General features: G+C 40.2%; 1 protein-coding gene across 2 annotated transcripts in view; it reads right to left on the bottom strand.

Annotated features, from left to right (window-relative positions):
- LOC128082687 (glypican-5-like) overlaps positions 1-27,327 on the bottom strand; it is a 366,543-nt gene that overhangs the window by 77,255 nt on the left and 261,961 nt on the right. For both annotated transcript variants that reach the window (XM_052687113.1, XM_052687114.1), the window contains one exon: positions 13,791-13,941. In XM_052687113.1, coding sequence (XP_052543073.1) covers positions 13,791-13,941 — 151 coding nt within the window. The remainder of the gene's footprint in view (positions 1-13,790; positions 13,942-27,327) is intronic.

Genomic DNA, 27,327 nt, shown 5'->3' with positions numbered 1-27,327 from the left:
GTTTGCATAATCCGTGGAGAAAATTGTCCTCTAGGAATTTATAATTTGCTTGTTTTTTACATTTTTTCTGATATATTCCGTAGATGGATGGGTTTTTAGTCTACTTATATAGATACAAAAACATTTTCTGCAATTGCATGTTTGTTCCTTTAGAGAGCAGACTTCTTTAGACTTCACAGTATATTGTCATATACTTTGCAAACAGGTTTGTGATTTATCTGCAGTTTAAAATTCTCATTTCAATACCTCTTTGAGGTGGTACATTTCCAATTTCTGTTCTGATGCAGATTATGCAAATTTTCTTGACAAAGAGCGTTCAGCTGACAGCACCTTCTGCATTAAATCCAAAGGACTGTGTATTTCTACTCTCATGGATGGCTACTGATTACTCATTTTGTGGGGGACTAATAGGGAGATTCCCACTGGGCATTCCCCGTTGATGCATTTGAGTATGATACTGAAGCACTGTTATGTCCCCATCAGTGTAATGCATTGATTCATTTACCGACAAGCTGCCAAGATCTGCTAAGATGCCACAGGACCTCAGGATACAATTAAAGCCCTTTTTTTGATTAAGCTCCTTTCAGTTTCTGATATCCATGTGGGCTTCACCTCAAGTCAACCAAAACATTAAAGCAGTCTGGAGACAGGCAGCACGCTCCTGTTCTGCTGGGTAGGGCTGCACTCCCAGCAGTCACTGGGGATGGGATTCATTTGCCCTCAATCCCTGCTTTCAGGGCAGGTCCTGTGGAAGGGTCACAGATTTGTCACATACCTACCAGATCTCCTTGTGCAAACTATTATTTTCCACACAGTGGGCTTGTAGATCTACAGTCCCTGAGGTTTTACTAAAAACAAACAAACAAACAAACAAAAAAAAACACTCCATGAAAAGAGACCAACAAAAACAAACTCAGTGAATCTAAGCAGTTGGTCACTTTCAAAAGTAATCCTTTTCAGAATGTAATTTGAATATTCCCAGGACTATCATGCAAGCCCTTTTTATGACGAGTGATAGAAATGTTCCAATGTGGCTACAGTTGTGCTGAACTGCAATGGGATTCTGTAGTGAAACTGACGTGGGACAGCATTGCAGTTTTGACAGTGTGCTCTATTATCAATAGCTGTTTTGAGATGCTGCCATGGGCTCTGTAAATGATATAAATCAGGATATGAGCAAAGAGCATTACTTTGCCATAACTCTTCAACCTGAAACATCATCATTTTCTGTATTTTGGCCCAGGCAAGAATTCACTTTTGCAGCAATTTTGCAGGCAGCTTCTCTGGCTGGAGCTTCTGTGATGCTGCCCTGCAAAGCAAGCATATGGGCAGCAGAAACTGACCTTTCAGATGTTGCTCAAATTGTTACCTCTTCAAGCCAAAGGCAAAACTCCCAGTCACAACTGCTGAGTCAAGTTTTAGGGCAAAATTTCATTTTTAGGGCAAATTTAATTTTCAAATTTATTAAATTTATTTACTGCCTTTACTCCTTCTGCTGATTTCTATTACATTTTGAAATCAAATAGATGTGTAAGACCTCTCTGTATGGCACACCAAGCTAATTAGATGGCTTTGAAATCTGACTTACTTTCAAGCAGAAAAATATTCAAGGTTGATTCTGTATTTTCCCCTTCTATACTGAAAATCTACACAAATATCCCCTTCAAATGAATGCTTACCTAATTGCAGAAGTTACCAAATGTTTCTGTTTTGGACAATGATACCTTTCCAATACATATATTTTTTTCTTGTAGAATGAAAGCTACATTTCCCCATCAGCTCTATTGTTGTCACTCTGTAAGAGATTTATCCTGAGCGATTTTATCCCTGAGTGCTGTGCCCCTCCTGGCACGTTCAGGTTAGTGCAAATGTTCTTTGTGCTGGCTTCAGTTGTAACAGCGTACAGCATGTGCTGCAGCAGTATACATATTTAAACAAGCTGTTCCTTTACAAGCACATGTTCAAAAGATTTTATCTAATCAAATTTTAAATAGGAAATTACTTGTCTGACTTCACATCAGAAGGCTATTCCTCTCCCTGCTGCTCCAGATTGGATTATTAGGACCTCTCTGCTGAACGGTCAGCAGCATGCCTGAGTTGCCAGTCTTAATTCTGGGCTATAAATATCAGATAATGATCTATTACTTGGCAGCTTCAATACTGCAATGGCAAACTCTCCCTAATTTCTTTCATTTGAGACGAATGCCAAACAGTTTTGAAAGCTGAGAATTTCTAAGGTTCTCTGTGTGAATAATGGATAAGCCTTAGGCATAGAAGATATGAAATTTCACCCCCAAAGCAACTGATTTCAGTGCACTACTTTCTAGGGATTCAAAGGACATTTCAGTCCTCATCCTGATATAATCCTAGGTATCCTTGAATTAACTGCTATCTGTGGACAACAGTTCAACGGTAAATGGGCTATAACTGGGATTCTGAGAATGTTTGATTGATTTTTGCAGCTAAATTGAATGGTTTGATATCAGACTACTGCATCTTACCCCTTCTGGGGAACGCTGCTACCAAGATAGCTCACTTGTGTATGTTCTGCATGAGCAAATCATGCATGGATCAAAAATACAGATAACCTCAGAACACACTAAAATAGAAACGTTAAATTTTAAAGGTTTAAATCTTGCTCGTTGTTGAGCGATTAATTTGTTATCTTGACAGAAGCGTATATATAGAAGATGAACAGACTCTAATGTGACACAAGATACCTCACATACCCCCCAAAATCCTCTAAATTTCAAAATAGTATTTAATAAAATTCAAAATTTGGTTGGCTCCTTATGTCACTTTATTTCAGAAATATGTTCAAGTTGGCTTGACAAACTACTAGAAATTCACAGAAGAACAAGCACAAATATGGGGGCTGAGAGACTGATTAAAGAAAGACTCAACAATGCTAGAACAACTGCATAGAACCCTAAGGACAAGAAGACAAGGGCTGAAATCTCTAATTGTGACATTAAGGAATATTAACTAGAGATAGAAACGTAATTCAGGAAAGAGAAAAACTTCTGAAAGGAATATGCATGAGGGACAATTAACTGAGGGAAATGGAGAAACTAGACCAAAAGCATTATAAGAGGCGCTGTAAGATACTGTATCCATCTGGCTTTTCCATCACTGACAACTACATCAAAGAGCCGTTAGTAACCCATAGTCTAGAGCAGGCGTGCCCAACCCATGGCCTGTAGCTGCTTGTCGCCCAGCCCATCCTGCAGGCACCCCCCGCCCCACAACACCAGGGCAGCAGCTCTTCCCCACTGAGTGGCCTGGCTCTGGGCACACACCCATCACTCAGCAGCTACCAAACACTGGAAGGAAGTTTAGAAAGTTGGGATAGAGGAGCTGTGATTTTGTGATTGTGTGCGTGATTAGCATGGAGCTGAAATCAGGATACGGGGAGGGCGCAGAGCAGTGCTGACTCAAGTTATGGCAAATAATTGCATGCATTTTGATACATTGGCTGAACACAGTCCTGCAAACAGCAAAAAACATGCACTCTTGTTTTCCATGTTGATAAAGGAATCTGAGAATAATATTCAAGATTCCTGAAAAATTCATATAATGTTTTTGGTATATTTTCAACTCAATTTTCAGTCAACACAAATATAGCACCTACAAATTTTCAAATGAAACGTATAGAGTTGCAATTCAACCAAAAAAAATTATCCTGTCTCTTTACCAGGCTTTTATAAGAATTCTTACAAGAGAAAAACATCCCTCACTTCACAATCACATCTTATGTCATCACTTTTTGGTAGTGTGTACATTTGTAAGCAACTACTTTCAAGGATGAAGCACAGGACGAGTAAAATTTCATCAGAAATCTCTGACAGACCCCTTGAGAGCACACTAAGAATTCCAACCACTGCCATCAAACCAGGGCAATTCATCATTTCCACAAAAACAAGGTCAAAAGACCCAGTAGTTTTACAGGCTTTTTAAAACGTTTTAATTACGCACACACACACACAAAATAAGTTTTGTTACTTATTTACACTAACCACATTATATGTTTCATGGGGGCTGCTCTGAAAGTAATGCCTCCTATTTTATGATATAAGCCCATGATGTCAGAGGCAGATGTTGGTAGATGGCAGCAGAGGCTGAACATTCCCACAAATATTCTGTTACATTTTGCAGCTGTGCAACAGGTGGCAGAAAAAGGGCAGTCTGACAGAACAGCATCTGATGTGAAAGTGTGTATGAAGCAAAGGTGTGTCACTGAACTCCCTCGTGGAAAAAATAGCACCCAGTGACATTCATCGACACCTGCTGACCGTTTACAGAGAGCAAATAGTAGATGTGAGCACAGTGAGGGCTGGGTGGTGTGTTTCATCAGTAGTGACAGCAGCAGTGGGTCATTTTTGCTGGGGCAGATTTGTATGTGTGGCATGCAGCTCTTTGTCACTGCTGGCGAAATGCACAGCTGATGGTGGTGACTATCTTGCTCTGTCAAACAGAGTTACTATGCTCTTTGTATCTGTTGCAGTTTCGATTGAATAGGAGGCATTACTTTCTGTGCAATCTATGTACAAGCAACAATTTCTTTTCACTCCTTGTAGCCCAGGCAAGCCAAGAGGTTGGACACCCATGATTTACAGGCTTTACCTTGTTTGCCCAGAATCACACTCCAGGATATTGTATAGAAACTAAGTTTCTAACTTCACTGTTCTGCAATGCATACAATGCATACTCAGTTCCTGGACTTAAGGTTGGCAGATGGCATTACAGACTCCTTGAATCTGCACAAAACCCAGATATTCCTCTGAAAGGTGTCAGCTGTCCTGCCCATCCTGAAAAGTGTTAAATTTCAAGGAAATGCTGCTTAACTACTCCAAGGACAGACAGGCAGAAAATAAATACCCTTAAATCCACGAGACTGGAGACCACTGAGGGATAAATCAGATGCAAAATCACCTACTGAGGAACAATGTTTCTAATCTTTGAGCTCTTTTCGAGGAAGGTATTTAATGATGTGCAAGAACTTCAGCTTTTAAGTTACTATAAGTACCTTGATCTCAAGTCAGGCAGATCTAGCCCTATAAATCCACAATCCAGGTCATATGTCACGTACTTCAGCTTGAAGTTCTGTTCTTCTTACACTGAATTGAATATAGAGAGCACGGCACTTTTGAACTGAATTAAACTATACTTTCTTTCAGGGTATTCAGCTGGTATATTGTGATGGCATATCTGCTGGCTTCAGGCACCACAGCACTCTAAGGTGTATTATTAAACCTTAAAATGGACAATCAGGAATAGAAAACCTCTAAATGTAGACCTGATGCATTCCAGGCATTTTCTCCTGGAAAGCAAAGACAAAATACCCCCAAGACACATTAGTCTAAAGACAGGGAGGGAGGAAAAAACAAAGCAAAGCTATTCTTTTCCTCTTTTAAAGGAGCAGCAACCTCTTAGCTTTGCTCATGAATCATGCAAGGAGGCAAGGTGGCAGCAGGGAGAAACAGAACCTCTTCATTCCTCAGTGACTTTCAGTACTGCTACCACTGTCAAACACCTTTGTTCTTTGCCTTTCAAATGTATGCAATGAGAGATGACAGGCTTTTTGAGTGACTTTAAGGTTGCGGTAAATTGTAACTTTACCTTAACTAACCTGGAATAATCTGCCTTTGGAATAAAACGAGGTCATAGGTTTGCCTTTACTGTCCACCTTTCTTGGAGAAAAGTGATGTTTTTTAAGCTCCAGAGATCCTCATGTTACTTCTCAAACACATTGCTTCTCACAGCTAGGGCTCTGGATATTACTAAAACCCTAAAACGAAGTCTGATAAATACCTCAAAACAAGGAGCAAGGTTTTAACGGCACAGCCGCTCACTTCACGCAGGTCCTCAGGTTCCTGCTTCTGCTGGTGAGGAGGAAAGGCCTGGCAGGCATAACGCCTGGTGCTGCACTGATGCTGCCGTAGCTTAGCTGTTATCAGCTGAGCATTCCCTTGTGTGGGATGAAGACTAACTTGCAAGTGAAAAGCATTTTCCTTAGGCTTGCAGGATTTGCGCTTTTTTTTTTTTTTTTTTTAAACTTATAGCATAATGGAATTAACATTTTAAACGGTGCTGCCATTAAGTTATATGAGTTATCTATTTTGAAGTAATTTGAAGGACCTTTCCTTGTTAACTCCTCTTAATTAATTTTGACTTTATGGCATTTTGGGAGCAAACTGGCTTAGCCTTCACATTTATCCCATCAGTACTTGGCATGACAGGATATTACAGCTCTTAAATGAATTTCTTGTCAGGAGGATCTAAATCATACAACTGAGGAGACTTAACTGAGGAGGGTAGTTTTCATTTCCCAGTTAGCTCGGCCTCTAATCTCTGGGTGCCACACTAATGCTTGCAGATGACTGCCACAGGGGTAGGACCTGCATGGGGTCAAAGTCTCTGCCTGAAGACTGCTCTCGACCTGAAGCAGGAAGGGTGTTCTGCTTCATGTGATCAGAAAAGCTATTTTTCTCGGGAGCTTATCTTTCTCATAGTGCTAGTCATAGAATTACTCAGGTTGGAAAAGACATTTAAGATCAAGTCCAACCACAGCCTGACCACACTACCCTACTTCTAACAGCCCTCCGCTAAATCACATCCCTGAGCACCACATCCAAATGGTTTTAAACACATCCAGAAATGGTGACTCAACCACCTCCCTGGGGAGCCCATCCCAGTGCTTAACAACCCTTTCTGAAAATAAGTTTTTCCTGATATGCAACCTAAACTTCTCCTGGAGCAACTTGAGGCCATTTCCCCTTGCCATGTCACCTACGCCTCTCGCTGCAATCACCTTTCAGATATTGGAAGAGAGCGATGGAGTCTCCCCTCAGCCTCCTCTTCCCCAGACTAAACAGCCCCAGTTCCTTCAGTCTCTCCCTGTAGGGTACATTCTCCAAGCCACATACCAAATCATCTCTTTTCATTCATGCTCTTCACAGCCTGCCTATGCTGTTCCAGTTTGGGGCTGCTCAGTACTGTGATGTTTCCGTTTGTAAAAGTTGATTTTATGAGAAATACCCGTGAGCAGCAATTCAGTGGAAAATCGCATCTGTGAGTTTCCAGTTTAGGGTTGTTTTCAAATCACATCTCAGAAGAGTACGCACACATCCATTTGCTGCTGTGGAAAGTAACCAGACAAAATTCTGCTGTCAACGTCAGCAAAAAGTGTTGAACTGTAGCAATTTCATTCACTGGATACAGATCACTGGCAATATTTTTAATAGGTTGGTAAAAGCCCGTTACCCATCAATGATCTACAGCACAGTCTCTGATGACTGGTTACACAGAACTACAGTAAACAGATAAGCCCCGAACATCTTTATCTTGATCTCTCTAATGTTTAATTTCTCCGTATGGAATAGAGCAATGGAAGAACTAAAATGTTGTTACCTTTTAATTTTGCCTATGAACTTGCTGAAACGATCAAATAGCTGCTGTGATTTACACATCCCAAAACACATTTTTGTCTCTTTGAAGGTGCCAAAGGCAGTACCGAAGTTGTTCCCAGTCACAGAGCTGGCACACAGCCTGTCATTCCTTTAGCTGGCATTCTGATTATCAATAATAATAAAAAAACTGCTACAGGGGAAATGTTTATCCAGCCACACACAAAGTGATTTATACACCTTGGCAAAAACTCCTGTCTTGTATGGACCCAAGCTCACCATGATTCTAGGAGTAAAAATCCGAAGGAACAGAATTCCCTTTCACTTACAGCTCAAACTGTCATGTAAGTGTTGAGGATGAATTAAGAATGATTATACTTTTCTTCTCATATGCATTTCAGTTTAAATGATACCGTGCAATGAAGGAGGTTAAAATGACACACAATACTTCATCTCAGCCAGTAGATTATAAAATATTTAAGAAAGAATTGGGATAGAGAAGTGGGGAAACCTTTTTCTCCCCTCCAAATGCTCTCTCATCCTATCCCCATCTCCAAACTCCTCTCTCTGCTGCATTATCGTCCTATTTGCACAGGATAGAGCTGCTCAGAATGTCAGTGCCACCCACAGAAATGCTAAGCAAAGTCTGCCCAATAGGTAACTGCGACAGCACCACAAGTTTGAAGCAACTCATCTCATCCCCAGATTCTATCCACTTCCATCGGCACCAACTGAAACCCATACTTTTTACACTGACTATCCATACTACTTTGGTCTTCCTTGTTCCCACGCCTCTTTCCAAACTATGCCTTTCAACACAAGTCCAAGTCAGAACTCTGCAGCTGTCAGGTTCCTCTGTTGCCCCAGGGATGCCCAAAGCCCTCTCACAGGGTTTGCATACATGGCAGCAGACAGAGGCCCATCTCTACCAGCCCGAATGATAAAGTTCAGGATCCACTGAGTTACCTAAAAGATCAATCTTACATGACAGTTTAAATTGTTACTATGCTGTTTTATAGATGTAATGAGGCATTAACACTAAAAGCAATACAGGGTTTTATAGGCTATTTAAAACAGAACTGGAGATAAAATACCCTGCACAACAAAGGATATAAGGAAACGGCTACACACGGCCATGGGCCAGGGACAAGGCGTGATGGAGAGATTTCTCCAGGCTGGGAGACAGATAGTAAAAATATATTTCACATATTTCTGAGAACTAAGATAATCTGCAAAGAAAGAAAGGTTGTATAGCAATGAGAACTTCATGAGCATGGCTGACTGCCAGCAGATATTATGATCTCACAATATTGATGTTTTGTACTAATAATTACAAAGTCAGCAGCTTTACAATTACTTATTTGGATAAATACAAGTGTAAGTGCATCCCGTAACATCATGAATGGAAATAAAGCACGATTAAAAGTGACAGCTCATATGCTAACATTGATTCCTAGACAAGACAGAGAAATAGGAAGAATGAGAGCACAACCAAGGGTAAAATAATCTTGATACTCAAAAAGAAAAACACCAAAACACTAAACTACCAAACCAACAGATAATGAAAACATTCACAAGCAGTGAGGAAAAATATATTAACTTCCCTAACTGTTGAGACTAGATATACATCAGAAGACATGAAGAAATAAGAAAGTTTATTTGTCTGCACTTAAAAAGATACTCTGGATCAAAAACCCAGTGCTTCCCTTATGCCCTGAAGATGAAATATACAAGCAGGACAATCTCTTCAGGTATTCTGTATAGCAGTTGGACAGATGAATACAACAGGAAAGATACTACAACAAAGGTACAACAACTGAAGGAGTAGCACAATAGAGAGGTGCTACAAAGGAAGGGAAGATTACTTACCTGTATCAGAAGATTCCAGGTTCACAGGAGAAAGCTTCACTAAAGAAAGATCTCCAGAAAGAGATCCTGCTGTAGCGACAGTCAGCCCTCAAATGAGGTCTAACAGAGGTGCAGCCAGGCTGCACCCCTTCCTGTCACACAGGTAAATTGCCTTCACCTGTGCTCCCAGGGCTGAGCAGGTTTTTTTCTCCAGGTGCTCAATAAGCAGCTCAGGATGGAACTCAGCACTTCCCATACATCTGCCTAGAGCAGAAAGATGCAGTAATGCTGTGTACTGCCTCAACAACCATGAATAAAGCTGGGGGTTGGAGCCATGTTTTAGATTGAACGTGCTGGTGAACTAAACGGGGTGTAGATTGAATGCTGAAATTGAGAATGATGGTAGATCTTGTATGTCAGACATTTGGCTTTGCCTACTCTGCTCCATTGGGAATGGGCCCAAGGACAGTCTAAAAGAGATGTTCTCCTTAACCTGTGCTGTTTGGATGCCTTACCAGTGTGAAGACAGTTGTGGTCTCACGCTTGCTAAATGCCTTCTGACTTTCCATCGTGTTATTTCAGACTTATCTAGACAGAAGTTTGGGTTAATTTTTGTCTTAATTTTTGTTTTTCAGCATGGAAGTCTTGGTGTTCTCACTAAACCAGGTCCCTGCCTGTGGACCAACCTTATTGGACCTTCTAAACCTTATTTAATCAAAAACCACCCGATGACTTCTCTGAAGAGAGATCTATTGTTGGCAGTCACTGTTTGGATCAGACTTCTTAACAACATACAGCTGTGCAGCACAGCTGGGAGTGGGAAATCCCCTGCAGGGACTTCCTTCCCACTTCTTACTGATCAGACTGAAGCATTTATTTTCCTTTTCATTAAAGAGAGGAGAAGTAGGGTACAACATGAATCTGTTGCTGCTGCACCTTTTAATGATCTGCAGGATGCTAATCCCTCCCCTAGTAAACAGTGCAGCAGCTTGATCCCGCATTGTGCTGAGCCTTGCACACTGCTGAGCATCCTGCACAGTCCTATTTGAGAATAGGCCCTCGCATCATTCTGTGAGTTCTTTTGTGATTGAACTTCACATCAGACCATGCTTACACGATCACACACTCAGACCAAGCCTCTGCTTTGCACTTCCGCCCAGAAACCTGCATGACTAAAGTGATCCAAACTGCACAGCTACTTCACCACCATCTATGTTCAGGATTTGTTCCTCTTAAATCTCTTCTAACAAAGCTTTGTTCAAAGATGATTAACAGATGCTGTCATTAAAAAGTTGCCACTTTCCAACAAGCACATGGATCTGCTAGAAATCTAATGTTTCTGCAGCCTTCCCCAAGAAGGGACAGTTGTGATAACTGGTAAGGCCTGACAGAGCTTGACGTGCTCAAGTACCTCCTACCCCACCTAACGTGTTGAAAGGCTGCTGGCTTCTGGAGAGGGTGCCTCTCTTGTCTGTGTGAAATCAATCGCATAAGCACATATGATACAGGATAGATAATGCAGCCCACTATGATTACAAGTGGTGATTTTTTAAGATAATTATGATTTTGTCTAGGAAAGTTTTATTGGTAAAAAAAGCAAAGAAAAGCATTAAATAATATGCACAGAAGTGTAGACAAGGAACTGAAACACAGACTTTAACATCCATTGTAAGGTGCGCTGAATATAGAGTGTGCGCACAGCATACAATGCACACCAAATAGGGACAGGGATCACACTGAGCACCTGGCTGGCACACAGCCACTCCACCTGGTGCACATTGAAGTTCCAAACCTACAAGACAGACTCCCTGTTAGTAGCTGGAAAAAGCAAACTGTAGAGATGGCAACGTACCCTGTCCGGAGGGATCTTTCAGTAGTTCTGAAGAGATGTTTTGGTGATGGCAGCCTTGCCGTTGGCAAAACCGCCAACTTCTTGTCAAAAGGATTTTTTTTCTCAGGAAGGTGGGAAGGAAGTGTTCAGTATGTTTTCAGAAACTATTTTAAATGATCCTGAATCTTTTGCTGCGCTTAAAGCAGAACTCAACACATAAATTGTAAGTCTCATTTTTGTATAGGTTTCAAAGACATTATAGATGTAGGAAATTTGCACTGGATTCTGAGCCCAGTATTTCAGAATTTGATAATTGTTTTCCTTCTTTTCCGTTTTCCATGAACTAGTTAAAAACATCATTGCTCTGGCAAAAAGCCTATGTTTTGAAAGGATTTTTATTCCCTTCTTATTCCTTTTGTTCCAGCATGTGACTCCAAGTTACAGCATTCACTGATGAGATGGTGGCACTGCGCAGCTCCAAGACCACTGCAGTCAGTAAGAATATTCCCACTGACTTTTCTGAGCTTCACATCAGGGTTTTATTTGCGATTTAGCTTTAGTCTCAACTCACGTCTCAATTTACTGTGCATTTAAAGTGAACACAGAATAGCCAGTATTGGCATGTTCCGCTTCTACAGAACAAGTCAGATGAACTGACAGCTTTTAAGTTTAGGAAACATAACAAATTCACAGGATATACAATGAGAAACATCATCTTACAGACATGCAGCAAGAGGAAATGCAACTAATCCAATCCAGTGTTTATTTCTTTAACATTCTATTACAGCAAAGAAGTTCTATAATGAGATTACTCCATTTTATCTCTTAATTGTATCCAGATATGCCAAACGTATTTACTGCTAGTGGCTTGTACACTGTATAGCATTTTAGAGCTAATTCTGAAACAGAAGCACTATTGCTGCACAATGAAATATTCTTACTGTTATGAATCAATACTATTTTCTACAATTAATTGTGATTTCTTTTTTAATTGGATATAAACCCTACTAAACTATGAAACAGCTATTTGTATAAATATAATTCTTTTAAATCCAGGATGATATCAACATAGAATGTTTTATTTAAAGAGATTGCAAGCAAAAAGGAAAAAAGAGACATTATGCATTTCCTTTATTTACCATTATTAAAACCAGCAGCAAGCCTAGTCTTGAAAGCTTTCAGGTTTTTATTTTTGAACATCTGAAATCTACCATTGTGCATAAACATGCACACACATCCTCCCCAAGCAGTGTATTTATAGTTTAATTGTTCATTAAAGAGTACTTTGCACCTGGCTATTGTTTGTATCATACCACATAGAGAGGAAAGTGCATTATTTATAGTATTTACACTCACAGATCTCTAGGGGCTGAAATACTTAGCAATCTTTTAATTGCTCATATATAAAACACAACCAAAAAAAAAAAAAAAAAAAAAAAAAAAGCTAAGCAAATCAAAGCTCTTCTGTTCAAAAATATGGGTGAATAGGCAGTGAAAATCCCAACCTAATCTGTTACTCACAGCTACTTAAAAATGTTAAGAATCATGTCTATGTAATAATACCTCATTTACCTTGATTATACAGCCCAACAGCATATACCATACTGTAGGTATTTATAACCTGGTACTGTAAAAAAAACTGACACTCTGCACATATTTCAGAATACACGCTTAAGCTCGGTTTTCCTGAACAAATACTCACACCAGGAACAACCAAATTCCTGAATACAGATCTAGTTTGTGAGTCCTACATGAGTATGGGATACTTTCTTTCACTCTACTTAGTGGTAAAAAGATAAGCGACAGGCATGTGTTTATCTGTGCTGCATGAAATAGCAGCTTAAAGCTCACCTGTGTTTTATCTCACCTTAATGAGCACTGTGTTTCAACACACATTATTCAACACATATTATGCTTGTATTTCACATATTTGTTCATTCAAATGAAAATACATTTACATAAGTTATCAATAATTAATACAATTACACTTTGATGACCTGATATGAATCAGAACTTCCAGATAAGACATATAAGTAATTTCAACTGTTTAGAAAAAAACACTGCACTTCTTGATGATTTATTACAGTAAGAATTTACCTATTAAATTGCCAATATTTTGGTGGAAGTTAGATTGTGATGCTGATTCCAAGCTTGATGACATATCAGTCAAGTACTTACCAGAATAAACATTGCAGAATACATATCTGAGGCTATCGCAACATTTTATACCAGGATAATCTTTATCCAGCTGCTCAATACCACTAAAACAGTACTTCAGGTATTTTTACAAGAACATATACTTTCAGCAAATTCTCTTTGGATCATCCTTCAGTATAATTATGCAATCAATCAACATCTATGTTAACACTTAGTGCAGTCTACACGGGCATTAATATTCTATTTATTTGAAGTGCCCACAGGATCTAGGAAAGATTTTCCAGTATTTCTATGATCCAGACAGATCCTTGCAGAGATTTTTCACTCTCAATTTAAGTCTTATCTGCAGGACAAGTGTTAAATTGTTCTGCATTACTACCTGTACCATTCTAGTTCTACTGCAGTTGTGCATGTATTACAATTCAAATTTTTTTAATTCAATAGGAATTTGTCAGTAACTCGAGCACTGCAAGCCTTAGCTCTGTCCACCTAACTGTGACACATAGGAATTTCTAAACTCTGTATGTGTCCACAGAAAATGCACTTACCTGCTGTGTGAATCCTGTCACCAGATCCTTGGCAGCCATCCTCATCATCACAGTCCCCACTTGTCTCCAACTCTTCACTTCTTCCTCCCCCACTGCCAGGATCTCGGGAAGACCATCTTTCCAGTTTTAATTTTGCTTTCTCAGCATCCAGCTAAAATGAAAGAGCAAAGAATCAAAAGCTCCTGCTTCTAGTGACCAAGCTGGATTGCTGGGTTTACAAAGCAACAAGCATGTTCACATTCTCTCCAGAACTGCTACTCACATTATAGATTGATTCTAGCAGTACTGTATTTTTGCATTTTTGGAATAAAAGACTACTCCATCAAAATATATCCACCACAGAGGACCCCCAACACTTACCGTCCAACTTTTGATTGTAAACACCACATCAGCTTTGTGTTAGCTCTGCCCCATGGCATGACAAGGTACGGTTAAAACCTGTTACTCCTGTTACACCAGTATATCTTAACCAAACTGAAAGACTTTGTAGCACTGTTTGAAGCTGGTCAGAGCTGCCCAATATCCTCTATCACACACTTTTCTCGAAAAAGAGAAAAGTGCTGTTGATACATTTGAGACTTTGTGATCCGTTTTAGCCCAGAGAAATGTGATTATCTCTGGTGCTGAGGGAAACATATTTTAAAATGTATTTCCTTTGAAGGTTCAAGCAGATTTCACACTAAAAAGGAGATGGGCTGTGAGCTGCAGGAACTGGAGCATAGACTAACACAATTGGGCTGGATGGATGGCAGCGAATGCAGCCATTTCTCTGCAAAGGGAAGCTCTTTGGGGTATTCTTGTTGTTCTTCAGATGCCTTGAGCTGCCATCCTCCACTCCGGGGATGATAAGTGCTTGGAGAACTTGTAGAGCATGGCAGAGACCCTGATTTACAGACACCAACTTCTTTATGGCAGAACTGAGGATTTTTTTCACCCTTTCACTGAAAAGATCTGTTTGCTCACTCTGAAGATGCAAATCACTTTGCACTGCAGTGGGAAGATCAGTAAGTGAGAGGATAGGGTATGGATTTCAGTGGGAAAGAGCATCAGAGACTGTTTAATTGTTACTGCATGCCTGTTTTTTAAAAAAACAAGTTGACTAATGCTGAGCCTTGCTATTCATTGGTATCTTGACTGATGTCATGACTACACAAAACAATATTTTGTTAAACGATGAGAAAAATTTGCCTACGAGGGAGAAAGATAACTCAGTTCTTTCACAGATTTCTCATGTCCTCACTGTATTAGAGAACAGTCATTCATTCTTAGTTATAATCTTTCAGAATGAAAAGAAATGGCTAAGTGGTGAATGGAACAGATGTAATATTTAATGAAGGTTTTTAATGATTGTTTGCCAGTAGAGCAGAAATGTTTATTGCCTGTTAAGGCAATCTTCTTCTCAAAAATTTTACTTCACTCAGTGTTCATGGCTCAATCTGATCCCTGACCAAAACAAGTAAATACTTGAACCAAGTGTGTACCACTTCTGCAAAAAGACCAAGAAAAGCTCAGCTTTCCGACACGGCGCACCTGCAGCACTTCACGTACTTCCGTGTTCTTAAGGCCTGCACAACAAAAAGAGATTAAACACAGTTGAGACCTGCATCTCCCCTTTGCTATTCAAAGTTGACCCAGATCTTCCTTGGCTTGCCACTATGGAGGCAGGCCAAATTAGACAGAACTCTGGTGCAGAAGCACAATATCACAGCTCAAAACCAGCTCCAGTGCAACCTACTTACCTTTCCCCCTCTTACAGCACTTCCCAAATCTTTTCAATGATTTTTCCATCAACAACTTTTGGATCTATGATTACCATTAACCAAGAACAACGAACCAGAGCCCAACTTTGTGCACACATACTGGCTTATACATAAATAAACACATTCCAGGAGATGAAGCAGTGTGAGTTAGGAACATTTGTCCCTTGACAACTGCCCCATGATGTTAGTGAGAGCACTGATTCAGTGTGACAGCTACGTGTATACTAGCCTTTCTCCTTTTCTTCATAGAATCAGAGACACCCTTCTCAAAGCCCTGAGACTGCACTGAGACAGCACAGGCTGTGTCAGGATCAAATAGGGTGCTGGTGCTAAGAAAAATCATAATAGAAAGATGTCCTTTACATTTTTTTCAGCTCTACAAGGTCTGGAAGATGACTGTGGACAGGGAATGTCCTTAATACACACTCTAACACTGCTATCCATGTTCAAGGCCTCTTCAGAGACAGCCACGACCTGCTGAAACATGCAAACAACTCTCCTAGGGGAAGAGAGAACCCCCAGAGCTTCCAGCCTGCCCCAGAGAGCCACAGAGCACACAGCAATCCCTTCCCCAGATTGGAAGGCAGACAGCAGTGACTGGAATCAATGATGGCACTTACATTTTTAAGAGCTATTCTTAAGCTATATTTTGCTGACTTACACTCTGCCTGCTGATGCGTAATGCAATCCAACCATCTCTGGCAACTCTGCTCAGTAGTTCCAGCCTGGGAGCGACCTACCTTGGGGCTGAGAATTGATGCTTCGATTGAACAACTGCAATGGATTTCAGGCTGAGCACTGCAGCTTGTGTCTTCACCTTCACAATGCAGAAGGTATTTGCTGCTCAAGATTCCAGAAGATACTGCAGTCCTAACAGCTTAAAATCTAAATCTTCAAGTTTTTGGCATATTTGAAAGGCAGTCCTGCTTACCCATGAAAAGCTTGTGTAAATAGCTTGGCAAAATTTCCACAGCCCAACTGAAAACTAGTTTGAATCAGAATTTTTCCGAACTGTAAGCTTTTGGATCAGGTTCATAAGACTCTAAAGAGTTTCTGAGAAACTTTACAGTCTTTCTGTGGAAAAGATTTAGTATCTGTTTCAGTTCTGAGTCAGACAGAGATTATACATATGCATTTTATTCACCCCAGCAAAGGCCGCTAGCTTAAGTAAAAAAAGAACACAACTTTTTACTGACATGGTATCATGGAGAAGAAAGAAGTCCTATGAGAGTGGTCCCCTATTAATACCTAATGATGTAGCACAGGTATTCCTGATCATCTAAAGAGACTTCACATCCTCAGAGAGGTGCTCAGAGCCTTATCCTGTCTGACTTTGATTACCTCCAGGGATGGGACACCCACCATACCTCTGGGCAGCCTGTGCCAGTGCCGCACGGCCCTTATTATAAAAATCTTCCTTCAAAAATCCAATCTAAATCTGCTCTCTTTTAAAAGTCTGACCATTTAACCTTTTCCCTTTCCACAACAGACTCTGCTAAAGAGTCTGTCCCCTTCTTTCCTGTCGCTCCCCTTTAGATGCTGACAGGCTGCCCTCAGCTCTCCCCCTGCCTTCTCTTCTCCATCTGCTCAGCCCCAGCTCTCCCAGCCTGTCCTGTAGGAGAGCTGTTCCATCCCTGGCATCATTTCTGTGGCCCTCCTCTGGCTGTGCTCCAACAGCTCCATGTCTCTCCTGTGCTGAGGACTCCACATCTGGATGCAGTGCTCCAGGTGAGGCCCCACAGCACAGAGCAGAGGGGCAGGACCACCTCCCTGACCTGCTGGTTGCTCTTCTTTTGGTGCAGCCCAGAATACAATTGGTTTTGTGATCTGCAAGGGCACATTGCTGGCTCTTGTCCAGCTGCCATCCACAAGTACAACCCAGGTCCTTCTCAGCAGGGCTGTGCTCTACTGTTGAACCTCATGAGGTTCACTTGGGCACACTGCTCAGCCTGCTTAGGTTCCTTTGGATGGCATCCCGTCCCTCAGGCATCACTGCACCACTCAGCTAGCTGTCATCAGCAAAACTGCTGAGGCTGCACTCAATCCCACTGTCAATATAATTGATGAAGATATTAAAGAACATCAGTCCCAGTACTGCTGTAAACTGTAGAGTAATATTAATTTTGTCAGAAGATAGATTTTAAAACTGTATTTTGCATCACAGTTTTAGGATTTTCAGGTCAGTGAATACGGCAGTGAAAATATAAGAGAACACACTTTTTGAATAAAATCACTTAAAAGCTGTGTGTTTGGAATATTCAGAGACAAATCCCATATAATAATAGTTTAATGAGGAACTTGTTGATTAGTTTTCTGCAGACATTTCAGTGGGAATCTTCTTCTCTGAAAAGAGAGTTTTGAGTTAAAACCTAGCTTCCTTCCAGTTTTCATGTCAACACATATATCTGACAGAAAGTGCTTATTATAAACTGAAGTTAGAAATTGCAAGCTAAGAAGCAGTCTTCTAAAATGTACTTCAATTACATAAACATGATTTGCAGAAACAAAGCACTTTGCTTGCTTCCACCCAAATAATGCACAAAGCCTAATCTTGAAAAGAGTCGTAAATGACGCAGTCCTGTCATTCATTTCTTTATTCAAAAATAAAACTAAAAGTCCTTTCAAAAGCATTATTAGGTCATAAACGACTACAACTGAAATAGACAATGCTCCTTTGTTTTTCTCTTTCTATATACATCTTTTCTGAGGGACTGACACACTGCTTTAGGCATAAAGCTGCATTTTACTGGGGCCTTGTGACTGAGCAGATGTTCTGTCATTTCGCAAAACAAATACAACAGATTTGAGACATAATTGCCATATATGTGCTTTTTCCAAGAGGTCCTTTTTTTGAGATAGCATTTATGGTTAATTTTCCTCCACATATGCTCTTTGCTTCCTTCTGAATGAATCTGGCAGTTGCTATTCTTCCTTCTTTACACGTTATCTAGCGTTCATATATTACAGCATAAATAAGCCAAATGAACTTATTTGTCTTAATCTTCTCTGACAGTTTCTTTGGTTTGTTTTTCCCCTGTTTTCATTTCAGAGAAATCCAGAAGCTCCAGTGCATTATTGCTTTCTAACTTCTTCTGACAGCAGTATAACTCAATGAGGTAGCTTCATGCAACTCCTGGATCCTTTTTTTAGATGAAGATGGACAGTTAACCTTCTGGAAGAAATGACACCACCAAGGTTTCCTTCTGCTTGATTTATTCAGGTTCATATAATAACCTTTACTTTAAAAAATCTTGCTTTACAAGTCACTTGTATGATATTAGAACAATTTAATTCAGCAGCTATGCATAATTCATGCAGCATGGTCAAGGATTTACCATGGTTTTGAATTGTATTCCCATCTCTCCTGACCAGACCTTTTCCACTTTGGGAATTGGACCAGTAGTGGTAGATGCCTTTGTTTTATGCTTTTCTCTTTTGCCTGAGTACCCTGTATTTATTTGCACTGAGATTTGTATTTCTCATTATGCCAATGCTGCTGGTGTGCAAATTGATGGGGAAGGCCCTGTTTGAGCACATGGAAACATGGAAAGCACAAGTGCCACATGGAAAGCATGAACGACACAAGTGTGCCCACAAAATGGGGACCAACAGCCCCCATACCTCCTCTGCCCCAGTGTATCTCCACTCTAGTTTCTGGTTTAAGTCATTCAATGAAGAGCATGCAGAATGATGAGTGCAATTCTGTGTACTTCAACTCTCAACCAAATCCACTTCATAAGGAGAATGACACACACATTTCTAATGTGTTTTACCTCCTGCTTTTCCCTTTCTACTTCATTCCAGAAGTCTTTCCTTCAAAATATATTAACTATTTCACTAACTCTCCTACTGTGCTTCCAAGCAGCTTCAGTATTAGCTGCATTACCTTTGGGAAGGCCAGGACTTGCTTTTCAACTTTATTCATCTTTCCCAAGCTGATGCAGTTGGTGCTTTTATTTGCTTTGCTCTGTCATTCCCACACCCTCCCTCACCAACAATTACAGCACTGAAATGCTATTTTCTGAAATTGCACCTGAATTCCTACAAGGCAAATACCTTCCTAGCATTTCTGTGGAAATGCCTCATTTCTGTGCAATCATTCCTCTATTTTTTACATGAAACTTTTTCTCACAGACTTTTTCAGACTCACCTTCTTTATACTGCAGTTACAGCTGCTAGTTTAGATTTCTAATACCTTCCCTGGAAGGTATTAATTGTGAATTATGTAAACTAAGCACAAATAAAAAAGGGCTTATTCTAGTTAATGATCTCTTTTAACCAAGCACATCAGCTGTTTAAAGTGCATTAAGACGTTTTGTTTTGAATTTAGTAAGGCAGGTCAAGGAAGCAAGCAGATATCAGATATCTCTCCTTCACATTTTACCTCACTTTGTGAAAATCAGTCCATTTTTGGTATTATGTAACACACCAAAGAAGCCCCTACTCACCCAGTGCTTGGTGTGCCTAATACATACATCTGGGTTAGTCCCTGCCAAAGGCACTCCCTTCACTTTTAGGTAGTTAGTGTAGTCTTCTCCAAAAATGAACTCTGCTTTTTGAATTGCAGTATAGTCTGAAAATAGAGCATATAGCTAATGAAACTCTCATTACATTGAGACTTCCTGCATCTTGTTGAAGTTAAAGGCAATTGTAACAAAAATCTAAGATAAACAATGCCATTATTGGTGAAGAGTACGCAGGAGCTGCATCGAGACAGTTCTTTGGCTCTGCCAAACAGTTCATTTTTGGGAAAGGGGATTTTTGGCACTAAACCTTCAAAGGGCTGTTAGGAGTGCCAGTGCCAAAAGCAGTTGTTGCCCTCTGTGAAAAAACTATGAGCTACAACATCTCTAGACACAGATGTGGAGAGCGGCATCCATGCACATATTAGATGGATGACTGTGATATCACAAGTTGGAGCTGCACTTATTCTTTGTAATAATTGTAATACTGCTTTAGGACTGGAATGTGCAATTCTCTGCAAGGGCAAGAAGCTAGGAGATGAACAACCTGTTTCTCAGCAGCACCAAGATAGCAAGGCACCAAGCCAGACACATCAAGAGTCATCACCCGTGCTCTCACAAAGGATCCTGTTCTGCATTACCTCAGACATCATTTCTCCATTTTCGGAAGAAGAGAGTTTCAAGTGCGTTGACTTCACAGAAGGGCTAAAGAAATGACCAAAATTTAAAAAAAAAAAAAAAAAAGAGAGAGACTTCTCTGAATGGTTGACTGGGATAATCTGATTGCTGACTATGAATATATTTAATGTTTCCCTTAAATGTGGAGAGATCTCTGAGAATACAACTAACATAGAAATATAAAGATGAGAAGCAAACTTTTTATATGTCAGTTAATCATTGTGCAAGTACTCTACCAAGAGAAAGATGGGAACAAAAATCCTCAAGTATTTGCAAGATTTGGCTGAATAAAACTGAAAAGTTGCCTAGGGTGTCAGTGAGCTGCATGTGATTTCAGCAGGTCTCTTCCAGGCTTCTATTCTATGTCTCTATGCTCTGCTAGTTTCTAATATTAGAAAATTGATTTATAAAATCAAAATCACAAACCAGAATGTCTCCTATTAGCCATTTTAGTTATTTCCTTGCTTGTCTGATTTCTGTATGGGCAGATTATGTCTACCTATCCAATGACATCCACTCTTTCCTCTAGACTAAGAATGAAGCATCTCAGTTGTGCTTGAAGACAAAACGTGGCTCAAAAAATGTGTTATTTTTTTACTGGGGTTTTGCATAGTTTGCAAACACACTGTTTGACTAGGAGTTCCAACTCATCAGGTTTTAGATATCTAATAATAACCAAGAATCTCCTGTCTGATCAGACTTGAGAATGAGGAAATGAGACGTGCCTGCAATCAGGAGGCTGGATGCACTCCATCAGTCCTTGAATGGCATCCTTCTGACAAGCTGTGTGTTTTCATGAGTTAAGTAAGTAAACAGTGGCTGCTCTACATCATCAAAAGAACAGAGCTAACTTTTCTCCTTGCTTTGTACTGAGACAGCAATTACTCTATTTGCTGAAGGAAATTTTCATGACATGCTCCAGTGCATGTTAATTCTGTTTCATGTTCTTGGATAATTATCTGCTTTCAAGCTTATGTTGGTGAAGATCATTTTCATAGTATGAGAAATTTGACATTTCACTGGAAAGACTAGTGAACATCAGTCTCTCATTATTTGGAAGTGCTCAATGGACTCAGGCTCTGCATTTGATGTTTCATGTTAAAACATGACAGAAGCCGTGCTCTGTTTAGTCTCCTCTACTCTAAATCCCAGCAACCAAGCACTGAAATACAATGTGGAATAAAATATAGAAAACATGTTAAGAACATGAATAACAACACCTGTCATTCCTTTAAGATGTACTGATGCTGGCAGCTAAATCATAAATTATTCGTTACTCAAGCTAACATTTCTACCACCACTGGAACCCAAAGGAAAATATGTAAACAATCACGCTGCCTCACTGCCATCGGACTTCTCTGAAATCCCATCACATTTCTAAAGTTTTTATACTATTCCGAAGGTGACACGTATGTACAGAAGAAGAAAACAGAGCAGCCTGTGCTGCTATGAACCAGTGAGCTGAATGCAGTGAGTTGTTCCAATTGATTTTGTGTGAAGAGCCAACCCAGACCGTTTCATTTGGGAAAGCCAGGTGCTTTAATGAAACAAACAAATAATTTCATGTTGCATGAATTTGACAATAAAGGATTCCCTCTTTCCAGATGCTACGATCCCACGGTAACATGTGAGGATGTATGACTGAATGCTTTTGCTAAGTCATTTCTATTTAAAAAGGGAAGAAGAGATTGGGATGAATATACCTGAAACCAGAAGGTATTAGAACCACGAAGGTTTTCTCATGTCTCAGCAAAGACTGAATTCACAGTACAGTCTTTTCACCAGACTGTCCTCTGCTCATGGAATTAAAAATCTGTTGCGTTTAGATAAAATTAGCTCAGGATTAAAAATATATAGAAAGAGTTGTAAGCCTGACAGACAGGGACACACTAGAGCACAACTGTGTAAGCTGTGCTTGTTTATGAAACCATGTTAAAATCCAGTGGCAAATGGACAGCTCTGGCAGATCATTGGTAACATTTCAGGAGGGCAGGAATGATTGTTTTGTCTTTCTCATCACAGGTTTAAATACTACGCAAGCGTGGAAAAGGCACACTAAATAGAAAAAGGTCAATGCATTGGTCTTTGTGGGCTATCAGCTTCTCCTTTTGCCTTCTCAAAAGGTTCTAACAAGATAATCCACACCACAGAGATCAAAAGCTCTCATGGTGCACTGAAAAAAATGCATTCTACCTGCACCGTACCTATAATTCAGGACTGGGAACTGGTCCACATTTACCTGACATGTAAGTGGCTTTGAAACTTTCTCTGCATATCTTATTCAAATTGTATAAAGGAACTGCTGTTTCCAGGCAGAGGGCTGAGATTTTCAGAATAGAGCCTAGAGCTGTGCTACAAGCATCGTACCGCAGAAATCATTTCAGCAGTTTCAGTACATGCATGAAACACTCGTCCGTCCTGCTGTTTTACACTTGGAACTTTACTTGTTGTTCCAGAATGTTTTCAAGTGACTAAATTCACACCTAATCAATTAGAATAATTTTCACTAAAGTCTCTACCCTGAAATTTCTGAAGTTTTTCAGGTAATAAAAAAAATTTTTTGTTGTTTAATTAAAATTAAATCAAACATTCTCTATTTCTCTCTTGAACTGCTCTGTAGACTGAAGTTCTTGAATTTCAAGCTGTGTTCAAGAGATGCAAAAAGACATCAATGCTACTGAAGGTGAGAGAGGTGTAGACCAGAGCTCTCTCTGCTACAATAATGAGAGCTACTTTGGAATAGGTGATTAACACCCATTGCAAGTGGTCCTAGCAAAGTGGCCTGAGAGCTACCACAGACAGACAGATAGTTTTTCACTAAACACTGTTCTGCTATTCTGCTTTTCCCCTTCTTGGTAAAGTGCTTTTGCTCCCTAGTTCATGTGCACTTGATCCCCCTTGCTCTTCACTGCTTGCATGACCCACTGATCTCTTTTTCTTTTTCTCATTTAACAACACCCTCTTTGCCACCCAAATATGGTCACCAACTCAGCTGAGGATGAGGATTCTTGGTCATTTCTGCTGGGATGTTAATTACCACGTTTTACAGGTGGAAACTCCTCTCCCATCCATTCCTTCTTTTGTTAACTCACTGAAGGTCTGCAAAGGACCACTGGGGTCACCTCACCTCTTTCTCTCATCCTAGGCCTCTGAGGAAAGAAGCTTGGCTACTTTTCCTGTTTGCTGTCCCCAGCTTTTAAACAACTCTCTATTTCTGCAGATGTTTCTCAGTAGAAATGAGAAGGAATCAACCATGGTCTCACCACTGACCACGAACACATTTCCCCCCAGTTTAGAAACTCGTAGGTGAGATAGTTAGCAATTTGCCCCTACAGATCAGAAATGTAGCCAAGAAAAGTCAGAAAGGAATGATTAAGACAGCTCCAGAAAAGTCCATATTCTACTTGTGAAGAGTCCCTGCAACATCAGGCCTGGCCCACTGCTGGCTCAGCCTCCTCTGTGTGAGGGAAGAAATGCGATCAGTCTGATCGTGTCATGATCTGGCATTTTGTACCCATGTCCTGCTTTGCTTCCATTTAATCATGGCTGAAACTGCAGCAAGAACCAGTAAATACACCTGTTCAAAACAAAATGCTACAAATGAGAAATACAGGATTTTACAATTGACTGCAAACATTGAACCAAATCAGCATTCTTTCCTGATGCTGAGCTACCAGTGAAACGACGAACAAGATGCAGCACATCTCAGTTCCATATCAACTCAGGAACAGCCCTGCCTACTGTACATTCAACCCCTCAAACACTCCATGTTCACATCCAACTCAGGGAGATACAATTATTTGTTACGACAAAGGACGATCTAAGCAAACAGAGGCACATTCCCACCCACTTGTCTTCTCAGTCACACGCGTGAGCAATCACGTTGCATAGCCTCAGTATTGCACTGGACATTTTCATAACCACAAATCATGAAACACAAAGAAGGGATGGCACATGGAGATTATGAAAATTTACATTCCTAGCAGATGTCACCAGCACGACGCCAGCCTTTCCCTCCCCAGTGATGCAGGCACCACTGTGCCAAGCCTGTGCTGGCCACATGCAGCAGCCAGGCACACCAGTACTGACTAACCCAACTGGGACATGAAAGAGTCCCTGGCATGGGAGGAAGGGGCTGGGAGTTCACATGTCACTCTTCTGTTGCTCACGTGCTAGCTGGGCATTAGCTGGGGGTGGTGACCAATTGCTTGTGCATCACTTGTTATATACATTTGTGCATCTATACATTTATGTATATATACATACATATAGTCATAATTATTGCCCATTTTCATTTCTCTATCTTAGTAAATAGTTTTATCTCAACCCATGAATTCTACTTTTTTTTCCCCCGTTTCTCTGCCCCATCCCACTGGGAGGAGGGGAAAGAGCAAACAACTGTGTGGTGCTGACCTACCTGCCTGTTGAACCACAACACACACAAAAAAGGCATACAGAAAGAATGATCTTCCAGATCAACTTATTTAGGGAAACAGACAAAGAGCCCTATGGAAATTGCGTTAAGATCTACCTTCTCTATAAAGCTCTCCGTTGTGGTTTATGACACCTTCCCCAGAGCTTTACCTGGTCCCATCTTTGAGTATAAGCTGTGCAGGGACTGCCTACTCTTGGATTTACTGTCACAATTGAGGGCTATTCCTAGCTGGTCCCTTATTACTTCTGTAATAAACATGATTAATTATAATAATTAAAAGATGTTCCTCTCCCTCCCATCCCTCTTTTTGTTCTGTCATTACTGTATAGATGACAGGCTTACTTGTTTGAATGCTGGGTTTGTCTTTTAAGTCTGATCTCACCACCTCTACGGTATATAAACAGCTGACAAAAAGCTGTGATTTTAATACAGGGAATGGTGCTTAATTATGCCCATGTTATAAATTTAATTTCCTCTTGACCCCTTTCATTTGACAGGTTTTACTCATAGTGAGATATATCCTGACACATACTGCAAATCATACAGTGAATATTTAAATAGATTGCATCCTAATTCATATTCACTTCACATGTTTGTTGTTAAAGAAAAGGCAATACTGAACCATAATGAAGAACCTTCCTCTTGAATTTTATCTTCAAGGAAGGTTGGATTAATATGAAACTCACAGCTGAGGTATCTGTGTTTTGAAGTGCTTGGGAGAAACTTTTAATTACTTCAATCTGTTGTGCCTCTCAGATCTATTTGTGAAGGTGTGTGTTTTGTTGATGAGCTATTCTTTGTCTTGTAATGAATAAATGTTTTGTCTTATGTTATACATTAGAGCAACCAATGTTTAGATGTTTAACAATGGGAAATGAAAGAAGGAATGCTAACAGAACAATGAAAGCAGACACAACAGTGGATGTTAAATCTTCTAATCTTATAATTATTCAGCTATGGCATTATGTTTGTCTCAGGATTTTCCTTTCAGTAGTTTCTCATAGTTCCTAAATAAAGGCACTTTATTATGAGCAAGTGAACTTCGTGCCTCAGAGTGTAGTTTATATTTTTTATAGAAGGGCATCTCCAAATGCAGTGCTTCCTGTTGTATGATGTTGGCTCACTGTATCAGCGGTGAATGTTGGTGGGATGGCAGCACAGGTTGAACAACCACATTGTTGTCATGCTGGCATTGTTGACAGATGGCAGCAGAGGGGCAGTCTGACAGAATGGTGGCTGACATGGAAGTGTGACTGGAGCAAAGCCATGGCATTGAATTAATGTGAAAAAGAATGGCACCCACTGAAATTCATCAGCAGGTACTGAATCAACAGAGACCAAACAGAGGATGAAGCACAGTGAGGTGACTGATGCTTTCCAGTAGTGGCAACATCGACACTGAATGTCTCCACTGCAGTAGATTTGTACAAGCGTGGCATGCAGGCTCCTGTTCACTGCTAGTGGAAATGCATACCTAATGGTGATGACTATGTTGAAAAATAGTGTTTTGTAGCTGAGGGTTTGCTCTATAAAACAGTATTTATGTGCTCATTGTCGTAGTTTCAATGGAAATAAATAGGAGGCATTACTTTTGGAGTGCCCTCCTATCCTTTCTTTGGACCTGCAGTTGGTGTTTTACATTAGCAGCCTTTTTCTAAAATACCTGTGTTTAAAATTTCTCTGAATGTTCTTGATGGAGTGAAAGACTCAGAAATTACTAAGGATTTGCTCTCACCAAAGTGGACAAATAATAATTCTTATTATTACTGTCAAAATTCGGAATTTATCTCACAAGGAGCAGCAAACTGTCATAAATGTTGAATTCTGTGTTAATAATACATCACGCATGCATTGTCTTTGTAACAATCTAACACAAAGATTAACAGTCAGCAGAGCAAGTTATGGCTTTACTTTCTATTCAATTTGTAAGGAAGGGATAATTGACTGAAGCAACCGTTACTTCTTCTGCTACATTTTTGTGAAATCTCCCTTCTTCCTATTAAATTTCTCCCAAAAAGATCCTTCTGATTAGCTGTACATATCCTACACATACACACTACGGCTTCTCAGACTTCCATCCCAACTCCTCACTTCATCACTGCCTTGCTTCCTGAGGTTCATGTGTCCATTTTGCTCTCAAACCACCCTAGGGTAATTTCCTCCCTCTATGCTTGATCTCATATATATACCTGGTTCTGTCC

This window comes from Tympanuchus pallidicinctus, unplaced genomic scaffold, assembly GCF_026119805.1.
Source record: "Tympanuchus pallidicinctus isolate F22 unplaced genomic scaffold, pur_lepc_1.0 scaffold22, whole genome shotgun sequence".
Classification (NCBI taxonomy): domain Eukaryota; kingdom Metazoa; phylum Chordata; class Aves; order Galliformes; family Phasianidae; genus Tympanuchus; species Tympanuchus pallidicinctus.
This window is presented reverse-complemented; position numbering and strand designations above follow the sequence as displayed.